Source organism: Rhipicephalus microplus, chromosome 2 (genome assembly GCF_043290135.1).
Source record: "Rhipicephalus microplus isolate Deutch F79 chromosome 2, USDA_Rmic, whole genome shotgun sequence".
NCBI classification, from domain to species: domain Eukaryota; kingdom Metazoa; phylum Arthropoda; class Arachnida; order Ixodida; family Ixodidae; genus Rhipicephalus; species Rhipicephalus microplus.
The window spans coordinates 267,174,509-267,198,049 of NC_134701.1; the positions used below are offsets into that span (position 1 = coordinate 267,174,509).

At 45.5% G+C, this 23,541-nt stretch overlaps 1 protein-coding gene across 1 annotated transcript in view; it reads left to right on the plus strand.

Moving 5' to 3' along the window:
• Positions 1 to 23,541, plus strand: part of LOC119170012 (uncharacterized) — a 417,618-nt gene that overhangs the window by 166,213 nt on the left and 227,864 nt on the right. The window contains exon 3 of the mRNA XM_037421026.2: positions 18,126 to 18,369. Coding sequence (XP_037276923.2) covers positions 18,236 to 18,369 — 134 coding nt within the window. The 5' untranslated portion in view covers positions 18,126 to 18,235. The remainder of the gene's footprint in view (positions 1 to 18,125; positions 18,370 to 23,541) is intronic.

The following is a 23,541-nucleotide window of genomic DNA, read 5'->3' on the forward strand; positions in this document are numbered from 1 at the left end:
GCGGACAAACAGACAAATGTTCAGACAGACAGACCAAAATTTTCCCGTCGAAGGTCTCAAAGAAAGGCGATCTTTAATAATAACATCTGGGCTTTAACGTTCCGTAATGTTCAGAGAATTATGAAAGATGCCCTATTGGAGGGCTCTGGAAATTTTTACCATCTATATGGTGTTCTTTGACGTGCGCTGAAATCGCACTGCACACGAGCCTCCGCCATTTAGCCTCAATAGAAATGCGACCGCCGCCTCCGTGATCGAACCCGTGACCTTTCGTTCAGCAGCTGAGCACTGCAGGCGCTATTCCGTCGAGGTGGCTCTTGCATTGACTGATGATTGGCGCTATAGTAAATTTCGCCCTTTATTTTCTTTTTTTTCTGTTTGTTCAGAAAAACCAGTATGTTTGCAGCATTTCGTACAACGGTTGGGTTGATGACTCGATGGTATAGCGTGACCGAAACGACCAGCTTTACTATGTCCTGCCCTTCTTGTTCGTCTTTTTTTTTTAAGGCTCGTTTCTACGACTGATAGCTCGTTTCACCGTGCGCAATGTACGTGTTTTTCACGATTTCGCGTGTTTCTGTTCAGAAGAATCGTACTCGCCCGCAGGCTCTTGAAAAGCCGGCTCATTTTTTCTTTTCCTCGTAGGCCGTTCATGTTAAGCGTCTAGTGTGATGGACTTCGTAGGCTATATCATCACGTATACGGGTGAAGCCACAAACCAGCGAAACGACACCAGACATGCGGCGCACCCTCAACTTTCTCGGTTTTCTCATGTGTAAGAAGAAAAAAGAAACACCTAGTTGGGTGCTCAAATTGTTTTCTCTATTTTTTTTAACGCACTGGCGAAGAGAACCTGTGTGGCCCCGCAACGTGGGTTGTTCGCGTCTTACGACTCCACTGGCGTGGAAGATCTTCAAGAACTTGGACCACCGTTTCGCGTCCGAGTGAGCAAATGGCGCGATAAGGGAGCGCATGGCCCGCTCCGTGGCTTTCTTCCTTTCTTTCTTTCTTTCTTTCTTTCTTTCTTTCTTTCTTTTTTTTCTTTCTTTCTTTTTTTCTTTCTTTCTTTCTTTCTTTCTTTCTTTCTGTGCTTGCTTGCCGTCTAGAGGGCGGAGTGGCAGGCAAGCTTTGTGACTCCTTTTACGAGCTGTTTTGTTGGCAAGGCATTCTAGCTCGTTTATCGCGCAATGAAAGGGGTGCACACGGAAATGGGGGAAAAAAAGAAACAATTAAAATAAAGTGTTCTCGACGCTGTCTTGGAACTTGTCCGCCCACTGAAGACCTGTTCGCATGTAGCTCCTGCGTCTACCTCGTCCCGGACCATCGTCGAAATTTCGTAGTGCGCTTCATGTCTTGTAGTCACCGTTTCAGAAGTGGTCGTATTCTTTCTGTTGCAACCTCGACACATTTCCGCTCACGTTGTCTTTCTCTCTGTTTCTTTTTTTTTTTTAAGTGAATGCGAGAACATGTATAGTCAAACTCCATCGCGCCTTCCTTCTTCCCGCGCTGCTCTTTTCGTCTTTTTTTTTTAGGGTGAGAACGATGAATTATGGCTCGTATCGACGTTGATTAGGGGGCCTAGGCGGATGTCATGCTATAGAACTGTCCAATATTGCCGAAATAATAGCAAATTCCGTCTCTAGTTGGCTAAATGCTGCCAGTTGCATGCTAATAGTGGCTATATACATGACTAAATTGCCGCTTACGCTACGCAATGTTGGCAAACTGCTGCTGCAATGGCCAAACTGAATCGAGACATTGCCGTCCTGTGGTGCTGCACAATTGGCGGGGTACGAAGTGAAATATGACGCACGCACTTCAATGCAGGTGTAGGTTAAGGAACTCCTCGTGGTCAGTGAACGTAATCTCTCGTCCCGCACCGCGGCGTGCCTGATAATCATGCGGTGGTTTTAGTGCGTGAAGTTCCGCATTATTGTTTATGATTATTATAAAGACATCAGAAGGCAAACTTGTTTCTGTCGTAGTACATGTCGGTGTCCGTTTGCCCTCGCGCACACCGAAACAAGAACCTCATTTGCTAGTGCGCAGTTTTGTCTGTTTCTTCTAGCTTGCGGGTGTGTGTACAGGTTGCTTTCGCTCCTTATCTTGAGCAGCGGCGGAAGTGGGGTCTTTCCAAGCTGATTAGTTTTCGAAGCAGCTTTTGACAGTGCAGAGGCAGCAAAACGAGAACTCATTTTCTAGCGACCGCCGTCTGGGAGTTAATGGCGATCCCGCTCTTTCGAAGAAACAAAAAAACTGTGGTACTTTGGAGAGCGGTCGGCGGCGCTGGGCTGCCAGCGCTTTTGCAATAATCAACGGAAGGCTCCGGCCGATAAAGTGGAACGTTAGAAGAATGTTTACTTACGCGTAAATTGACGCCTCCCCGCTCCCGCGGCGCCATTCACCAGCTAGAAATGGCAATCCCGATACAATCGGAAGAAACACTCAATAGAGAGAGAGATAGCCAAAGGAGATGGTAAGAGGAAGGGAGCATGGTTAGTGTGCTTAGGCACATGCACGCGTGGAAGTTTTCACCATCCGTACGAACGGTGAAGTTTTTACGCGAACACTGCTCGCTAACAAGAGTAGGTTGCAGTTACAGCAACCGGGTTATGATGAGACAGAATCTTTACCTTGTATACCTTTTTACGTGCAGCAGTTACCGTAAGTGTTGTAGGCCGTGAGATACAAGAGCGGTTGCAACAGCAGCTCTCGTAGCGACATCTTGTGACGCTTTTTTCTTCATTTGTTTTAACGGAGTCAGAAACATTGGTTTTGTTTATTTGTTTATTTATTGTCAATGGCAGTGAGAGAGAGAGAGAAAGAGAGAGGGAAAAAGCGAATGAAAGGTAGAAAGGTTGAGAAAGCTTCAACTGGTTTGCTGCTATACATTTGTTGATGAAGAAGTTGGCGTGAAAAACAAGAGAGGTAGTATATAGGACGGAGAAAATTGAGTGCTGCGTACACCCATGTGGGAGCGTTCATCGCGCTTTTTTCAGATTCATGGCGCTTCGTTGGCCGACTCCCAGCACAGGTGACAGTTGACGTCCTAGCAGCGTTTTTCTCGTTTAACAGAGTCATCTTTCGCTGTTAAAATAGCAAATATGCCTCCTAAAAGTGTTCGGTCGTTCTCTCAAAGCTTTGATTGATATGTGGGGTTTAACGTCCCAAAACCACTGTATGATTATGAGAGACGCCGTAGTGGAGGGCTCCGGAAATTTAGACCACCTGGTGTTCTTTAACGTGCACCCAAATCTGAGCACACGGGCCTACAACATTTCCGCCTCGATCGCAAATGCAGCCGCCGCAGCCGGGATTCGAACCCGCGCCCTGCGGGTCAGCAGCCGAGTACCTTAGCCACTAGACCACCACGGCGGGGCACGTTCTCTCAAAGCTGTTGTGTTTTAAGTAGTTTGTTATACTATAGTGTACTATTTTATACTATCCCATACTAGAAGTGGTTTAATATAACTACCATATGTAGTTGTAATATACGTATGTACTATATGTAGTTTAAAATAAGCAAATGGTAAGATTGTGGGATTGATTGACACTTTAGTTGGACAAACCGTGCGTAACTCCGCTAGCTCAACGAATATCTATAAATGCGCACGTTTTGTGCCCATCATTTTCGGTGCAGCTGTGCGATCGCAGCGCCGCCTTTCCTCATCGAGTAATTTTTCTAGGAGAGACTGTAACGTCTTCGGAGCTAATATTCGCCCTTACCTGTCTGCGAAAGAACCCTCAGGGCCTAGCGGGCGTCTGCGAGTGTTTACGTTACGTTATTGCCGGTGCGCCGCCAGTGCCCAGCGCATTTATCGTGGTCGCTGCAATCCACTAATTGCGGTTCTTTGGACATCAGCTCGTGGGATCCCTGAAATTGATATTAAATATGACCTGCTTCACATCTTAGAAGAAGAGAAGTATACAACAGCAACGCCGTCGTTCGATGTAAAAATATTCGCGACACTTCAACGTTCGCGCGTTTATCTTGCAGTTTCCTCCGCTAATTACGTGCCCTCTCTCTTAACCTTTTGGAAATATTGTTTCTGCAGGCATCGCTGCATAGCCCTCTTCTTCACTCGTTTAACTTGTTCGCACTCTTTTACTTGCTTTGTCTTAATTGTTAAATTTTCTATACTGAGGCGTTCGTCTATTATTACCGTGTGCGTCAACGCCACGGGAACTCCAGAAAGTGCGCTTTCTTGCCATATGGTTGCCTATTTCCGAGAGAAATAATAGTGCCTGCAGAGTTCAACCTCCCATAACCACGATATGATTATCAGGAACGCTATGGCGGATGGAGTGCGATGGGAATTTTCACATCACACCGACCGACCGAGCGACCCTATACATGGTACCACCCAATTTTTGCCAACTTTTTGCAGTAGACGTCATCATGATCGTCAATATGGGCATTTCCTGTTCATTCTGATCCACTGCTGCGTGAAGGCCCCTCCTAATGATCTCCAGTTCATTTTATCCTGTGCGAAATGATTCTACGCCAGGACTGCTTTTCCCATCTTTTGGTATTCATTGCGCTGCTCTTATTGTTCACCTGTTTGTTGTCTGTTTTACGCAGCAAGTTTCCAGCTCAAGCCCTTTCTTTCGCTTTGTGTCCCTTTGATGTCTGCTACCACTATTTGTTCCGTGGGTCCATTTTGCCGCCCTCCGTTCTCTTATGATACTCTCAACACTTCTCGTTTTATGACTTGCTGTGCTGTGTGCTCTTCAGCTTTTTTTTTTTCTCAAGTTTTCTTGTTATCCTTCATGTTTCAGCCTTTGTAGTAGACGTGAGCCATATTAACTAGGTGAACAAGAACATCGATCTTTGATGAACGTGGAGTGTTTCCACGGGTGTAAAATGAATTCTTATGCGAGTGGTTTGACAACGTTTGTCTTTGGGCTTTCACGTTTCACTACATGCACGGGCTGAGTTATAGCTGTGTGAAAAGTGCCTTAGCTGTTTTCAAGATTTGTAGCTTTTGTGTACAGCCTACCTGATAAGCGGAAAAGCTCACACTCCTTTTTTTTTTTTTTTGTATAATGTGCGCGTTGCTGTTGAAGGCCGTCGATGTGAAAGAAGAAAAAAGAACAGTGGGTATCGTTTATGAAATCATCGTTGCTAATTACAGGGCACTTCTCTTTCAGGAACACGTTATTTCGCTTAGTCGGTTGCTATACGGACACCTTGATTTCTGGAGTACCCAGACACGCAACGAATGGTCTGCCGCTTTCTTTCTTTCTTTCCGTGTAGTATCAGTATATGGTGATTTCTTTCTTCCTTTTTTGTTTTTATTATTTTTTGCTTTTCATCGTTTTGTGCACTCTGAAGGAACATTAAACGTTAAGTACAATCACCGCTATCAGCATGCCGCTTCAGCGAACTTTAGCGGGCGGAAGCCTCACGGGAGAATGCACGTCGATGCAATGGGACATTTTGTTAACTATTTCAGACGAGCAGTTATCGGAATTCCGCATTGGAGGGTGATTTTTAAAACACCATGTAATAAACAGTGTCCTGTCTTCCATCACGTTTATTGGCGCGTTCAGCTTGGTTTTTTTTTTTTTTCTATAGTAGTGGCAGTATATGACGTACCGATTGTCCGGTGAGCTGAATGCTCAAGAGATTTATTTATTTATTTATTTATTGATTGATTTATTTATTTATTTATTTATTTATTTATTCAGTAAGTTGGTGGCGGGAAATTTTAAATATGTAAAAATGGGCTACCTGTGCCGAACCGCATTTCATGTACCAGCATGCAAGGCGTAGCTCGCCCCGCCGCGGTGGTCTAGTGGCTAAGGTACTTGGCTGCTGACCCGCAGGGCGTGGGTTCGAATCCCGGCTGCGGCGGCTGCATTTCCGATGGAGGCGGAAATGTTGTAGGCCCGTGTGCTCAGATTTGGGTGCACGTTAAAGAACCACAGGTGGTCTAAATTTCCGGAGCCCTCCACTACGGCGTCTCTCATAATTATATAGTGGTTTTGGGACGTTAAACCCCACATATCAATCAATCAATCAATCACTTAATCACTCAATCAATCAATCAATCAATCAATCAAGGCGTAGCTCGGTGCCGCTGCTGGCTCTCGCCTACAGTGACGCTATTTATTGCAGCCACTTGGAATCGTGTGCTCGAGTTTCACTCTCTCAAAGTGCGACGTGATTATGAACGAAGAAGGCTTTAGAACGGTGCACTTCGGAATAATTTTGACCATCTAGGATTCTCCAACGTGCCTCTGAATCTTAAATGCACGGGTGTTCGTTTTTGTCTTTTTGAAATGCACGAAGTGGGTCATCTACTTCGTGTCCATCGGTGGAGTGAATTGGTGGTCCGGCCCGCCATATGCAATTAGGGCCGATTATGAGGCAATTCACAGGTGCCATAATGTATGGCTGTGGACTAATTTGCTAACGCACTCTGCATTCTTAAACGTACTCTCAAATCTCAGGGTGTAAAGATTTTTGAATAACCCTGCGTTTTCCACTTCCCTTTTGAGTTCAGTTGGCCCGCTCTAGTTCCAAATAAAGGAAGCGGAGAGAGGGAGGAAAGGAGGGAAAGAAAAGAAGATGAGGTTATAAAGAAAAAAATGTATAGAGGTATAGAGAAAGAAGAGAAGGAAGGGGGAGGGATAAAGGAAAGGGAAGGGAGAGGAGGAGGGATGAAAAGCAGTGAAAGAACGAGACACTCGCCACAGTGATCACGTGATCACCCTTCTACTGCTGATCCGAAGGTCGCATAATCGTATCGCCGGCGGCGGAGACCTCTCTTTTCGATGGCGGCGGAGATGCTAGAGGCTAATGCGTTTAGATTTAGGCTCGAGCTAAGAGAACACCAGGTGGTCGGAATGTTAGCGACCTTCTCTCCACGTCGTGCTCCATAATCATATCGTAGTATCGGGACGTTAAATTCAAATTATTATTATTATTATTATTATTATTATTATTATTATTATTATTATTATTATTATTATTATCTTGGCGTCCTTTTTGATAGCATGCTAAATTTTTCTGCTCACACTAAACGTGCTGCCATGCGTGGCCTTCGTTTTCTCGGCTGTGTTTGCAGAATTTCTCGAGAATTCAGTTCTCCTACAGCCTTCCACAAAATTGCACACCGCAATATGTCTTCCTCAACTTGAATATGCATCTGTGATGTGGAATGGCAATGCTAAGTCTGGCAGTGATGCCATTGAGCGAGTCTAGAAAAAAAAATTCATAAGCATTTACAGCCATCCTTTCGCTAGGAACGACTCTGGATCTCGTTCTAGCATTGCCAGATTATTATCATTGCCATCACTTTACTGCCGACGAAATCGCGCTGACCTGGTATTTATTTACAAACAAGTTCACGGTATGATATGCTGCCTTTTGCTTCTGAGAAGTGTTAATTTTCGGATTCCACTCAGGTTAACCAGAGAGAAGCGATCATTTCATGTACCTGCCAACTTCTTTCAACACTATACTGCTCATAGAATACAGTCTCTATAATGTTAACTTTCATGATCTTGATGTTTTTGACAGTCGAATGTCGTTGTTTTCATCTCAGCTCTGCACATAGTTTCTCACAGTGTACGAATTCCTCCCTTTTCCGTCTTTCAGGAAGGCTTCTGCATACGTGTGTATATTCTCCTTCATTTTTCACTCCCGTTCCATGATTATTGCCATGATTATTTCATTATTGTCATTTTGCGCTGATTTCTCTTTGTCTGTGCGTTTTCACTTTTTATTTGATTTCTTTTACTGAAGACAATCTGTATTGAAGTGTTTATTTTTATTGTTTTATTCTTGCGTGCGTCTGCACTAAGACCTCATGGTTGTTCCGGGGCACGTTAAATAATTGATTGATTGATTGATTGATTGATTGATTGATTGATTGATTGATTGAATAAACAACCGCAGACGTTTCTGTCGCAACATGAAACAGCCTCAGCTCAACATGCTCTGAACCACATCCAAGAAAAAGAAATAAGGGGCAATACATGACAAGGATAATCGTCGTTATATGCCACTGTCCTTGCATCGCAAAACAACGATAACGTCACACTACTCGCTGAACGAGCACTCTGCCGCGCGAACTCTATTCCACTAGGCTGCTTGACTCTCATTATGCAAAAACTTTACTCAGAAATGCAGCTTTTTTGTATCTTTCTGGTTCAGTCTAATACGTACTTTAGTTAACAATCCAAAATCAAAGGGTGATTGTGCGGTTGCGCGAGAACGGCTGATGATTGCACTCGTAATTATGAGCATGCTCACCTCAGCAATAATTGCCTCGCCGTGAGGGCTGATCTGTTACGCGAAAGCGAACTTGATGTCAGCATGACTGCCGCGCCTGTGTGCATATATATACATAGCTTTGTATGCTTTGAAAAACGACGGGCGAACGTGGGAAATTATTTATTACTTCCTACGTTTCGGCAGGAGGGCCTGCCTTCGTCAGGGAATACCTGGTATTCCCTGACGAATAAATGTTTTCCCACGTTCGTCCGTCGTTTTTTCAAAGCATACAAAGCACTGGATCCGCAAAATAAATTCTCGATATATATATATATATATATATATATATATATATATATATATATATATATATATATATATATATATATAATATGTGTGTGTGTGTGGTGTGTGTGTGTGTGTGTGTGTGTGTGCGCGCGCGCGCGCGCGCAAGGAAAGAGCGACGAAACTTTGACGAAAGCGTCTTAACGTTTTAAACTGGTGGACAAGCCTTCGTCAGAATGAGCCTTTTACGAAGGCTGGTCCACCAGCAGACACGTTAAGTAAAGACGTTTTCGTGAAACTTTCGTCGTCCCTTCATTGCATGCAATACGTTGAATCCAGTTTTAATGACGTTCAAAGAATCTGATAACACATATTGTATCACGTGGCTCTTTTGAGAGAGTCACAGTAGGCGCGCGTTAGAACTCACGCCAACTCTTTTCTCGACCAACATTCTAGAATCACCACTGTGAGAAGACTTGAACGATTCTCCGTACACGGACAGGTCAACACCGGCTGCACTACGCTGCCTTACGGCTTTCACCGTTTGTGTCGATCCCCTTTCTTTTTACGCATTTGAGAACATCGCATATATTTTTCTTTCTCTTATAAAATTAAATATGGTGATATAAAGGGGAGAAAACTGGCAGAGGGCATATAAATGAGTACGGTTGCCTTCAGCGTTTACGAAAATGCACTTGCTCAAGTAGTTTCAGCGGGCTGTGGCAGGTAAATTTTTGTGGAAAAGAGCATGTGCAGCCGCAAAAACGCCTAAGCGACAAATAGAAAGTTCCGACAAATGAATGTCGCTAATCATTGTAGTTAGGCTAAAGATTGCCGCGCCACATCAGCCTCCAGTCATTTCCGGGGCAAATTACAAACTAATGAGCGAACTTTCTCGATGGTGTCGTTTCTGTTTTAGTCGACAGTTTTTTTTTCTGCTTTTGTTTTTTGGGCAATATGATCGCACGCCATTCGAATTTCAAGCAGCTTGAGCGATCAACGTGACACGTCAGCAGAGAGAGAGAGAGAGAGAGAGAGAGAGACGAGAGAGATGACGTGACTTCAGTTTCTACCGCCCTCCGCCCCCACCTTCTTAAAATTTCATTTTTAACTTTTCCTCTTTTTAACCATTTTTAAAGCAGTCTATATATGACTGCTTTAAAATTTCAACATCGATCATACCGTGACTTAGAACTCAGGCCGTCTCTGATATTTTTTTTCTAAGTCGTAAAGGTAATTACCAGGAACATTGAGAGTTCCCTTGTGCAGACATATCTGAAAGAAGAAAAAAATTACTCTTATATTTGCGGTCGAAGGCAAGGTCTATGAAAAGGCATAAAGAAATTGAACAAATAAATTTGTCTTGCGTGTCTCTTAAAAACGTAACAGCTGCCATCGCTCGGCGGCGACGTCACACAGTCGGGGTAATCGCAAGCGGAGGTAATCACGAGTGGTTATCGGAGTCGCAGTTAAGAAGCTGTTCCACATCCTCTCGTCCAGGCAGTTGCGTGCAGTACCGCGAAGCCTACATGTACTCAACTCAACCAAAAAGAAAAAGAAATGGTGGTCTTTTTTTATTTTTGAATCCCTTCTGCGCGCGACGTCGACATAACGGCAGCTTCTTTTAGGGATTAGTAACTCGCTGCCTCGTGCGACTATTTGAATCGGGATCTAATGAAAACACGTAAGCAGCTGCGCGAGTCCGTCGCGTTGGTGTTGCGGTGGCAGTGCTCGGCTGCTGAACTGAATATCGTGATTGGTTCGATGCCGGCCGCGTCGGTTGCATTTCGATGGAGGAGAAATGCTGGAGGGCCGTGTACTGTGTGAGGTGAGTGCACGCTAAATGGAACAAGATGTTCGAAATTTCCGGAGCCTTCCACTGTATATACACTGTCCGTCACGACCATATCGTTGTTTTAAGTCGTAAAACCCCGGGTAATCTCATTGCGTACTAGCAACGGTGGTCCAGTCGTTAAGGTTGCTGGGCTGCGGGCCCGTATAGGTGGGGGGCATCGAATCCCAGCCGTGGTGGCCGCATTTTCGGTGGTGCTAACTTCTTCGTTTCATTCACTCCCTCTAACTCTCTGGCTTGCATCTAACACGCTTTCCGACTGCGTTTCTCATCCCTTAGGTAACCATTCTGTCGCTCTTGCTGTCCTCCGGTTTTCCGTCGTACGCATTACGTGGCCTTGCCAGGTCCATTGTGTTTGCTTGATGTCAGCTATAGGATATCTGTGACTCCTATTTGTTTCTTTGCCAATGCTGGCGTCCTCCGTTCTTTCAATGTTATTCTTATCATTCCACGCTCAATTGCACGCTGCGTGGTCCTCAGCTTTTGCTGTATTTGTTTTGTTAGTCTCCATGTTTCAGCCCCATACGTAAGAACTGGCAATATGCAGTGGTTGTATATTCTTATTTCTAGTGATAGTAACATATTTCCTGGTATTATTTGTTAGTGCTTGCTGAATGCGCTCCTGCTCATTCGTATTCTACGTGGAATGTCTTTTTGGTGGTCATAGTTATCTTGGGATTAGTTGTCCTATAGGTATATGCTCTTGTAACCATGCGCGAATGTATAGTTTTCGATCTTGATTTATTTCTGTTTCGCCAAGCTATTTGGCGTTATACTTGCCTTGGCCGTGTTCATTTTGAATTCTACCTTTATACTTTGTCGGATTAATCTCTCACTCATTTTTCTTTTTCGCAATTCATTGCTATCGTCTCTGAATAACTTTGTGTCGTCTAGGTTGTTAAACCTTGATTCCCGTTTTCTCCGATTCTAGCTGTTCCTACAAGCCCTACACTTCCTACAAGCCCTTCGTGAACAACATTGCGGGCATGGTATCTCCTTGTCTTGTGTTTAGAAAAAAAAAGTTAACGCTTCAGAGTACTTCGTACTCTGCTATGAGAGAGCATAGAGTCGTCCCGTGCACTATGACACTGTGCTCCTTGTCTTACTCCTTTGTTGATCGCAATTTCATCGCCTTTCTCGCTGAGAATCAGAGTAGCAATGGCTTCTTTCTATATTTCAACTAAGGTACTGGCACAGGATTTGTGTACTTGTTGTCGACTTAGTGCTCTTAAATCTGCGAATATCTGTACTGAGTCGAATGTTCTTTTGTTTCTTTCTTTTTTGTAGTCTATGAAGGCTTAAGGCGTTTGTTGTCTTGTACTCCATTACCTGCATGATGTATTACGTGAACGTGATCCATTGTATACCCTTTCCTGAACCCGGCTTGTTCTTTCTGTTATCTAAAGTGTAATGTTACTAGTGTCTTCTTTATAATATTACTTCCGTAAATATTTGCCCCGCCGCGGTGGTCTAGTGGCTAAGGTACTCGGCTGCTGACCCGCAGGTCGCGGGTTCGAATCCCGGCTGCGTCGGCTGCATTTCCGATGGAGGCGGAAATGTTGTAGGCCCGTGTGCTCAGATTTGGGTGCACGTTAAAGAACCCCAGGTGGTCGAAATTTCCGGAGCCCTCCACTACGGCGTCTTTCATAATCATATGGTGGTTTTGGGACGTTAAAGCTTACAAATCAATCAATCAAATTATAAACTACTAATGATATTGTGGTTAGACATGCATGATTACATAATAATCATGGTCATTATGGCAGTCTTCATGGCAATCGCTAATTTGGCCAGGCAAGCTTTTATTTATTTTCCCCCCGCTGACACTTTGTACGCTAAAGGATCGAACTCGCCCAACACGTCTGCTCTATGTACCCCTGAGTTGGCGGCTCTTCTGCAATTTAGTGTTGTTTATGTAACGTCACGTACCTTGACTGTTCTTACATGATCGAGTTTGCCATTCATGAAAAAGAAAAAGAGAGAGAAATGAAATGGTGCAAAATAAAAAAAAGAGAGGGAACACACAACGCACATTGCTCGTCTTCTGTTCACTGACTGTACTTTTTTTTTTTGCGCATTTCATGTCAATGTTCGGGAACCAAGTACACTACGTAAGAATCCTTGTTGTGCAAAAAAAGGAGACGTTACATTTCTTCGTTTTTTTTTTCTTCTTTGCCGCTTCTATTCATACTCGTTTTCGTTCTTTTGGACTAATGAGTATGAGATAATAGAAATAGGCGTTTTTTGAAAGGACTGCTTTCAATTTTTTTGCTGTTGCTTAATACACGTGCTTCGCCTTGCAGGGAAACGTGATTTGCTCATCATTAACTATTAAATCCACAAATAGTCTGTACAAATTTAGCATGCCGTTAAGAGCGGTACACTAATGAGATGTTTCTTTCGAAAGTCGACGTCTTCTCCCTACAGCTATCGACGGCCAGCTCTTTCAAACGGCCTCTTCTCTTGTGTCCACCTTGTCAGCATTCCTTGGAGCTTGTCCCTACAAAGGGCAGGCCGCGGCTCTATCATTAAGGAGAGCCCGGCCTTACATTACTCATCCATTAGAGCCGAGGAGCGAGAAACTATTCGCAAGTGCTTTAACGCTGAATGCCTTTTCAGTCGCTCATTTAGGTGCGGTTACTTCGCCATCGTTTTCCTCTTTCCTTCCTCATTTTTTTTCGTCTTCTCGGAAGCAAATGTTTGGTCACTTTAGCTTGTCTTGCTATAGAGTGTAGAGTGCTATAACGTTCGTTTGGCTTCCCCACTTAAGACCGGACAACACTGATCGAGCCACGCTTTGGGCGCTTAAGCGGTTCTGCATGGCCTCCTGTTGCAGAGAGGAATCTGGTGACACGTGACAATCTTTTAATGCTCCTTGCTAGCTAACATATTTTGTTTGCTTAAAATGCCAATGCGCGTTGCTTTCTCGTAGCCGTCGGATACACTGTACACATGCGCAGTGTTTGTCTTCGTCGTAGCTCTTCTCCTCCGATCGAACTCCGATTTTGCTCACGCAGCCGTCCATTCTTGTGCACCGCGTCGGTGAAGTGGTAGAATCTTTGCCACTGATGTAGGAGGTACTGGGTTTGGTTCCCGTTGCTACAGGGTACCTGCCGGTTTTTCTAATGAGAGATTCGTGACGCTCAGGACAGTGTGTGGTTACATAGATGGAAATATGGCCTCTGCTATCTATCTATCTATCTATCTATCTATCTATCTATCTATCTATCTATCTATCTATCTATCTATCTATCTATCTATCTATCTATCTATCTATCTATCTATCTATTATCTATCCCTCTCTCTCTTACACACACACACACACACACACACACACTTTGTAATTAAATTGGCGTGAAAGTCCCCATTATATGGCATTGTCATTACCGAAGACAGTTATGCGATGCATCGTGCGGGTTTTTTTATCGTCTGAATCAGATTTTTAGCGAAGCGTCGATCCCGCAACTATACTGCCATTAGCATAACTTTAATACGTACTTTACGCTGGGCAGATGAGAGGAGCAGAAGCAAAAAGCCGAAAGATGGACCTGACAAGGTCTCAGTCCCTTTATCAGTACAACCTGCTTTACTACAACTCAGCCATCGCTCCGTCGATGGTGTTGTGGGCATCGTTACTATGTCATAATCGTTGTCTCACCAGTTATTTTTCTTTCTGGCGACGTGTATTAAGTCGGCTGAACTTTTTTTTTTGTTTCATCTTCGACTAGCTCTCTGGGGTAGATTGGGAGTACTATAATATTGATTCCTATTTCCTTTTCGTCACAGCCCACATCCTTCCTTTCCCGTCTCTCTTTACTCCTCTCTATTTTTTTTTTTGTTTACTGGCAGCCTTTAATGATAGTGGTTTGGCAGATACATTTTTTTATTCATGTTCCCATTGTGTGATCACCTGGCTGGCGCAACATTGCCATAATATATTTCGTGACCGATCAATCAAACAAACAAATAAACATACAGAGTAAAAAGAAAATGCTGTTTCAAATGTATAACTGTCGCCGGCGCTGTCCCCTCGATGAGGCTGTCCAAGTGTAAAGAGGACTAGGTGTAATGAGTTCACTATCAATCACTTGTCTCTCCCTGCTATCACTTTCTGGGAGCAGCTTTATCAAAGAAGAGAAGGTCAACCTTTCTCTTTGTTTCTCTTTCTGAAAAAAAAAAATACTATTTGGCGAGATTGTGGTCATCTTTTGGGGGCGTTGAAGCTAAAACCAGACATCTATGTTAAGCGATATAGGCACAGGACGGCCGCACAGCATCAGCGCTTGTCCTCTGTGTCTCTAGTTCTAGGAGAACGTCTGGCTTCTCGCTCTAACGTTTTCCGAAATTCTGCATTTACTTTTCGGTACCGGGGTCTCTTCTTCGATGGTGTACGAGCGGCCTATGTGGTATATCTCCCTTACGCATATCTTTACTTCCAGCCGAACAAGTCTATTTCTCTTGCATTCCGCTCTGGTCAAACTACAGTCGTGAGTTCCCGATCGCATTTCTCGTTGTTTGCTAAATGGGTATTGACACAACTTTGTGAAGCTGAGTTTTCTACGCCATTCAAATATTTTGTATGCGAAGACCACTGCGCAAGTGTGACTCTCTGTGAGTACTGACGACACGTTTTATTTCGACATAAAGTCGATTTTCCCGTGGTGAACCTATACTGATGCCGACATTTGTCGGGACATCAGACTGCAGTGTCGACTCTCGCCGTTTCGAGCACCTGTATGTGACTCGTGACTTTGAGCATTTGACGACTTGAGCCACCAGCATTAATGAACATGTACGGGTGTGCGGCACCAGAAACGCTATGTGTTTCCTTTTGGTCACCAACGGTGGCACAGCCGAGAAAAAAACGTCACGATATTTTGCAGGAGCACTTGTCGGAAAGGTGATACCATCTTCTTCGAAAGTCAGGGTACAGTAGGAACGGAAAGTATCGTTTAAAAACGCGCCGTAATAGTTTTATCGTTGCTTGTTTACGCTTACCGGTAGAATTTTTAAGTCTTTTATTTGGCGAAAAAAAAAAGTCAACTAACTCCGCTTCGCGGACACTGATAAATCTGGTTGCGGTCCCTTTCTCAGGCTAACGTATTTCTATGTTTGTCAAGTCCTCCATATATGTCGCATTTCTGCTCTTTAATTAACATTCTTCTTAAAGTTTTGATGTTGTTAGCATAGCTAATGCTGACCTACTACCCCCCAAAAATAACATTAATGCCCTAGTGGGTATCAAGCAAGTGTGCTTGGAGTAGTTACCCAATGAGCGTTTTGAAAAGGCTCTAAAAGGCCGCTCTTCTAGCTTTCGCTTTGACTTTCTGTGCCTTCCGCGCAGGCATGGCGTTTTTTTTTTTCTAGGTCCCGAAGATCAATACTTAGGTTGACGCAGGCGGCTCTCACGTTGGGACACTTTATAAGGTTTAACCTTACCGCCATGTTGTGGGCCTTCTGGACGGCTGAGGCGTTGACAAAACTGCAAATACGCTTAGAAACGACTCGTTGAAGAAACTAATCGTAGATGCCTCGGTCATGGTGGAGCACGGCACTTCACCATAAGCGCTGTGAGAATTAAGGCAGTGGTAGATATAAGAGGCATATTTTTAGAACCATGTGAAGTATGTGACCGTGGCGTAGTGGACAGCATGCCCGGCATCTGTATCTGTTGTCGTAGTTCCATGCAGAGTTCATTGGCTCGACGCCCGTTGACAAAACGTTTTGTGTGTGTGTGTGACTGCGCGTGTGTGTGTGTGTGTGTGTGTGTGGTGTGTGTGTGTGTGTGTGTGTGTGTGTGTGTGTGTGTGTGTGTGTGTGTGTGTGTGTGTGGTGTGTGTGTGTGTGACTGCGTGCGTGCGTGCGTGTGTGTGTGTGTGTGTGTGTGTGTGTGTGTGTGTGTGTGTGTGTGTGTGACTGCGTGCGTGCATGTGTGTGTGCGTGTGTGTGTGTGTGTGTGTGTGTGACTGCGTGCGTGCGTGTGTTCTGTTTTAGTATCAACCTTTAAGAGGAACACAGATCTTGATTCCGCTCAAGTTATTCGCTATCGTCCATCATTGTCTTCTTTAAAGCGAGCGCGGTGCTGTCGGCCGTGCCGCGCGTGTTCGTGCTTGTCCACTCCTTGCTCGGTGCACTCTTCCGTGTTCGGGGGTCTCCATGGTGACCGAACGGAGGGTGTTCCGAAAACTCGGACTCGACGCGATGCCGACCGCCGGCGTGAGCATGCACGCACCCTTCCCCCGCGAAGCCGACAAGAATGCGATACATGCTTATTCCATTAGCGAGTGATTCGGAGGACGCGCCTGTCACCCGTCTCTCTTCGTGATCGCAGCAACGCGGCTTGGTCGCAAGTGCGTGCTCGTTTGCGTGCCGAGTGCATCTCGTGCCGTATTGTTTTGAGAGGAAGTTATGTGTATGCATACGCGCCGCTCTTCATCTTTGCTCGTTCATGTAATATCTCCACCTATTCACTCGCGAGTGAATAGCTTTCCTTCTTTCTTTCCTTCTTTCTCTCTCTCTATCTCTTTCTTTCTTTCTTTCTTTCTTTTCTTCTTTCCTCTTTTATACAGGCATAAGCGTAATCTGCTGCGAAATATTATACCTATTAGTATATAGGATTCCTATACCTGCTGGTAATAAATATCAGTCTTATACGTATATGTACCTTCATCATATGCACCCAATAAATTGTATGATATAGTAGAGTGATCCTATATGAAGAACTCGCTTGAATATTCACGCTACGATCTTTCTAGAGGTTCCTTGGTATATACGTTTGGGAGGGCAATTTTTTTCACGGAGTCTACATGCATTTACGAAATCAGCTAACATGTTCTCGTCTAGTGATGTTTATTTTTTTTTTCGTCCGGAAATTTCTATGGCTGCAGAAATATCGCGTGATACACGACAAGCAAATATGTTTGGTTTGGCCGCAGCATTCGTTGCGGCATGCAACTGGAAAGGGCCCCTTCAATATTGCGGGGCTTAAGTGCTTTATATTTTATCATCGTCGTCTTGGATACCGTATATCCGCGCATTCTATTAGTGCAGCGAGGGAAGTGCTACTTGAACATTGTTTAGTGGACGGCAAACATGCATGACGAGTTTTGGTCGACACCACACTCAGTCGGTGTCCGATCCGCGTTCCGGCCGTTGATCATGTATTCTTATTGAGCACACCGTAGCTGTTTGTAGAGCATTTTCATTCTTCGTTTTTCGTGGTTTTGAGGAAAGACAGGTGGCGGGATCGTTGCGTTATACCTTCTTACGGAAGTAGTTTATTTATTCGCCTGCAGTCGGAATGTAGCAATCTCTTCGGCTGTCCCGCATGCCTTTATACGTGCATCTGTATATTATCGAGTGATATTACATATTCGCCACATGTGGCCGTACTAACCACCCTATAGGACCTGCCTGTCACGATTTTAACGTGAGCAGCTTGCATCTGCTGAGTCATTTGTCACTGCGTCACGGAACCTGGTGGCGAGCTTCGGGCTGGGCGGAGCCTGCGCGCTGATACGTTGCTGCAAGCGCGCCTCAGTATGTCGCCGGCGCCTATACCACTCTTTACAAACATGGAATAGGTTTACACGTCGCGCGCAGGTGTGAACATCAGTTGCGTATGTAGTCGCTTTTTATCGTCTTGTGCTACTTTTCGCGCGTTCAGTGCTAGTCGCAGTTGTGAATTAGTCATTGTTCGTATCTCGTAACGTTTCCTGGACAGTGAAATGACCATAGCGTGTGTTTCTCTATCTCTGTGTGCAGATGGCGCGCGCGGTGCCTTGTGGGTGAGTTGCATCTGGGCATGATGGGTCCCCTAGTGCCGCGTTGATGGTGCAGCGGGGCATCTGCTCCGGTGCGGCGGCGGTGACGTCATGAATGACGCCGCGGACGACGAAGGGGGCGCCACCGTTGACGCGACCGCGCTCTACCTGGCCCAGCTGAACCAGCGCATACGGCGGGGATGCACGGCCCACGCGGATCCCGCAGGCCGCATTTACTACATGAAGTGAGTACTGCATGACTCGGTGTTTTTTTTTCTTACAGCGTCACAGCGTCATTCGTCGGTTTCATCGATGGCGCATCGTTAATTGACGCGTCTACACGATGCCTTCCCAAATAGGTCGCAAAAGGTGGGCCTAGGAGTTGACCAATGATCTCGCGTTGCTATTTTTTTTTTTGTCTGGTTGAACACTTTTCCTCTCTCCGTTTCGAAGGCTTCACTGCGACGCCTACTCATTATTGTGATAGAAGAACCTCTAAGGATTACTTCAAACTCAGTCTGATGTATAGCTAGCTACCTGCCTGCACGCCACTTCCCTAACTGCAACAGTGAGCCAACCAACTCGGTGTCCGTGAGCCAGCAGGTAAAGTGTGATTTTGTGCTCATTCTAAGAAGGAACGAATATTCGGACCGTAATGCGATTAGCCGAAGTTAGCACTCGCTTTAGCGCCTCGTCGGGCATCTACCAATCGCGTGAATCCAGAAAGTTCGTTATTTCTGGTAACTGGTGTAGCGAGATCGCGCCCATATAATATTTGGCTTTAATATATGCGAAGCAGCTCTTAGGCTCTCGTGTGTAACGCCGTACGCACGTGCGCCCGTACGAACGCGCCGCAACGCGTTTCCCCCGCAGCAGGTGTAGGAGCAGTGCCAAATAGGTCACGCTGCAGCTCGGCGTTGACGTCACGCTCCCCTCGCACGCTTCCCTCGCAGGTGCGCGCTTGCGTCACTTTCTCCTTCACCCACAGCAGGCTTGCCGCAGCTCCCGCAGCGGCCACTTAGACTTCGCGTGTTTGCAGGAACCTCTCAGCGTGCATTCACCGATCACTTGGACGTGGCAGTCAAGACGAAACGCGCGCGTGCTCTGGCCCAGCGCCCGTGCCTTGACTCTGAAGAAACGATGACTACAAAGTCTTGCCAAATGCTTTAATGAAACTTGCACGAAACCCAACCCGCCTCCCTTGTCTTTCCGTTTCAAACAAACGTTTACTCGAGTAAACAAACGCTACACCGAGTTTCGCTTGAAACTTTTTTTTCCAGCACCCTCATCGTCGTCAGTTTCAACCGGGTCAACGCCGTGCTCACCGCTGCTGCTTTGCGTCCCCTCAGGGTCCCCTTCTGGGAGATTGTCCGTAATTTTTCCGCCTCTCTGCGAATACATAGTTAGGTAGTTCGTTAGTTGGTTAGTTATAAATGCTGACATCCTTATTCAGGCCCAGGAATGGTGGGTATTACCCAATTAAATTTCCAGAACTTCGCAGACAAAGATACCGTATAGCAGTCGTAACAAATTGCTGAGAGTGAGTTGCTCCAAAGTGTTTGGTATACTTCTCAGTGTTAGCCATTTGTTCCTTGGCTAACCTTTAGAGGCGAAGGAAGTTCACGTTGGTGAAAGCGCCGTCGAAGCGAAGGGGTTCGTGTGGCGTGGAGATGCTATGAGTAGTGGTAAGGTCAAGAGACATCTTCATTCATTGCCACCTGTGCTAGAGGTCCTTGTTTTATGTGTTTTTTGTGTTTTTTATGTGTGCGTGCACCGTGAGGTCGTGGTAGTGTGCACGGCAGTGCGGCGCTTGTGTCGGAGGCGAGCGCCTGCATCTATAGCGGCGCGTGGCCCGAGGTGCCTTCCACGCGCAGTCGGGCCCCCCTTTTTGACGCAGTGCAGGACGACGAGGCCGGAACTCGCTTGCGCTGTTCTTTGTCGTGGTCCGTACGTGTATCGATCCTGGCTTTTAAGGGACCCGAGAGATTGCACGGCCGAACCTGACCGCCCCCACGGGTGGCTCGCTCGGGAAGTTCAGCCGACCGGAGTGTATTTATTGGCTGCGCCGCCGTCTCTCCTAAATACCTGCAGCGCTGCCGCGGCTTCTCTATCGCCACCCAAGCGGTCGCCAAGAGTGCAGGCTTCGCAGCGCAGCAACGTGCGTGTGGCGTTTACGGATCGTAAGACCCCTGCCCCAACCGAAGGTGCAGTACTCACGGATTCAAACGCGACTTCATTTTTTTTAACACGAAAGTGTTCTACGTCGGGGTCCACCGAGATTTCACTGACGTATTTCCGTAACGGAAATGACGTCAAAAACATACGCACGATCAGAAAAACACATGATGCATGTGATCCATTATCTACAGATAATGAATCGCATGCATCATGTTCCACTCTAAAGTCGGCGAGGTGATGTCATGTTCTAATAGACTGCTCTATTGTGAACGATCAGCCCTTATGAACTTTGCTACTTATTAGACCTGGATTACGTAGTCTGTATTGGTTTAGCGAGATGTTTTGTTGAGTTCTTGACTTCTGAAAAACAAATGCAGTGCGAAACAACACAAGGGCAGACAACAAATCACTTCCCTGTTCCAGGTCGCCTTGTGTGTTTTTTCGCTACAGTTTTTTTTTTTTCTTGAGAAGTCGTGTGTGTGCATGGTGCCCCTGATGCACTTCACTTGACGTTGTGTGAAGCGACACGCACTCTCTGGGAAAAGGGTAAAAAAAAATCCTATGAATCTTTCTCGTGGGTCCTGAATTGCCACTCACCCGTCTCTTTTCAAAGAGACAGGTTAACTCTCTGGTAGGTTGGACGACTCTCCGACGAGGGTATAATATGCCGGATAGAGCAACGAGCAACTCTCGAAACAGGCAGACGTAGTTCGTGCCGTCGCGACTATTACCGCGTGTGCATTCATTAAAGTGCTTTTTTTTTTACAACGGCTAACTCGCCAACCGAATCCTATAACTGGTAACATGACAAATCATCCGATGACAACACAAGACACAGAGAAAATAACACACGCAAACCAACATAGCGCATACAATGTACGCACGAGTGCGCCGTCGCCGACTACGCCAAAACACAAAAGCGAGAAAGTTCCGACACAGCGCCGTTTCTCGCGGTGGCAAGTATGTCAACTATGCCAACTGTGACGCGTGGGTACCGTAAGGCAAAAGCTATACTTTACAAGTAGCGATGGCATTTCCATATATTGTCTCCAAAAAGAGTTCACGCGTATCATTTTAGGAAGTTATGTATGGGGTACGTGAGGACTCAGCAAAAGAAAAAAAAATTGGATATCTTATTGAGGGAGTGCAGGAAAGATAGACAGAAACAGAGGGCGAGGGATTCACCCGGGAAGCGGAAAGCGACACAACGTATACTAACCGTCGCTGACGCAGACCCCAAATCTTGTTCTCGCGAGTCCCGAAGTTTAATATAGTACGTAAATGACAATACTCTAAATGGTGTGGGAGCACGGGGCTTTAAAGGAATATCCTGCGATTTTTTGAACAGAAAGAAATATTCTCCCTGAGATGCAGGGTCGTGCTGCTTACAACTTGGCTCTTAGTAATTCGCTTCAATTCGAAAGGGAGAGAGGGAGAAAAAGAGCAGTCCTATACTTATGCTGTAAGGAAAATGTGATGGGACAGCTTAATGGATCACCTCTACAGCCGGCGGCGGAAGGCGCTTTTAACTGACGATTGATTGAGTTATTATACAAGTGCTGCCGGCGCTTGTATAATAACTCAATCAATCGCGTGTAGCCCTTGAAGCTCCCATGAGCCCGTCATAGGAAAGTTCGATAAAGCGATCAAAAGGGTCTTGTTATAGAATCACGGGGGAGTACGTGTGATCGGACTGAAAGCTTAAATCACGATAAATAGTAAGTAAGAACAGGAAAGGCTTTTCTCTATTGGAGAGGCGTTTATTTAGCTTATTTTCTGGCTGTTTCGACTGCACTAGCTTTAATGGCAGCCGTGGGAGTGCTTTCTCCTGACAATCGTCATCGTTAGCTGAAGCAGCAAGCACGCGATGTGGACTGCAGTGCGGAAGCGGATGGGGAGCCCTCTGGGCATCATGAGCGCTGGCGCCTGATTTTATTTGCTGGCGACCAAGTGCGGCTCGGGAGTCTCCGACTCTTGCAGTGAGAAGATCGATGCGAGAGAGAGAGAGGATAAAGGAACGGCAGATAGCCCAGCTGAATTCGGCTGGCTACCCTGCAGTGAGAAATGGCAATGGGAGCAAAACATCGTGTTTATATACTGCTCTCGCAACTATGATTGAAGGAATGGGGAAATTTTTTGGGCTGTGGACATTCATTTCGAACATGTTGGCCTGCACGGTTCCGGTCTCTTCTTCTCTTGCTGTCCTGACGCAGAGCCGCATACTCTCCTGGGTTGCACAGGTAAACCCCATCACTAACTGTACGCAGTAGACTCGAAACGTGGGATGGGTTGTGCGCGCTCCAGCTGACTTGACTCGGGAAGTTTTTCTTCCGGGTTAAACATCTCTTCTCGCGCTCAGACAGCCCTGTTTCCTTTTCTTCACCTTCTTTATGAGCTTTCCCTGTTATACGTGGATGAGGTAACGATCGATCTCCTGTGCTATAGTCGAGATATAAGCCGATTTTCCTGGTCTCAACGATGAAATGAGCGTGTTGTGCTGATGGCGCGACCTATAGTTTATAGACGGTTATTCAACTAAACTTTCGTAATCGGAAACATTGAGAGGTGCAGATTTGAGCACGTCGTTTGTCTACATTGTTTTTTATTCCTTATTCGTTCTGAAGCCTTTAAAGTCGTGTCTAACTTTATTTTAGAGTGCCGACACTTTTGTCGGAAATATCCAGCTTTTTTATTTTGTAAACTGCCAAAAATTTACACTGAGAGAGCGGACGCCAGTTTAGCTGTCTAATTGTCACCGTTGTCGAGGACATTACTTCCAGCCAGTTTAGTGCTCGGTCACGGCCTGCTTCAGGAATTGAGCTGAAAAGACTGGAAACACCAGGATGAAATAACACTCTGGTTTTGTTGTATGCTCAGAAGTTGTTAACCGGTAAACACGATTTTGCAGCTCGTCATGCATTTCGCTGTCTCTAAAGAGTGTAATATACGTAAAAAATCTCCTGCTTCATTTTGTGAAATTGGATCGAAAGCATTGGGTATGCTTGAAGCAATTGAATTTCAATGGAGAGGAATTGAAAAGCAGTTATATTTAAAGGAATGGATATAATTGGAGTAAAGTAGTTGGATTCTACTTGGTTTGAAAGCGATGAAAACACTGCGTCTTCGGATCTCGCGATGATCGGGGCGTTCTCTTTGGTATTTGTCGTGGGGCTGAATCTTTTGACATCTTTGACCGTTTCGTCGGTTCAACTACAAGGTATAGCATTCATTGACTTTAA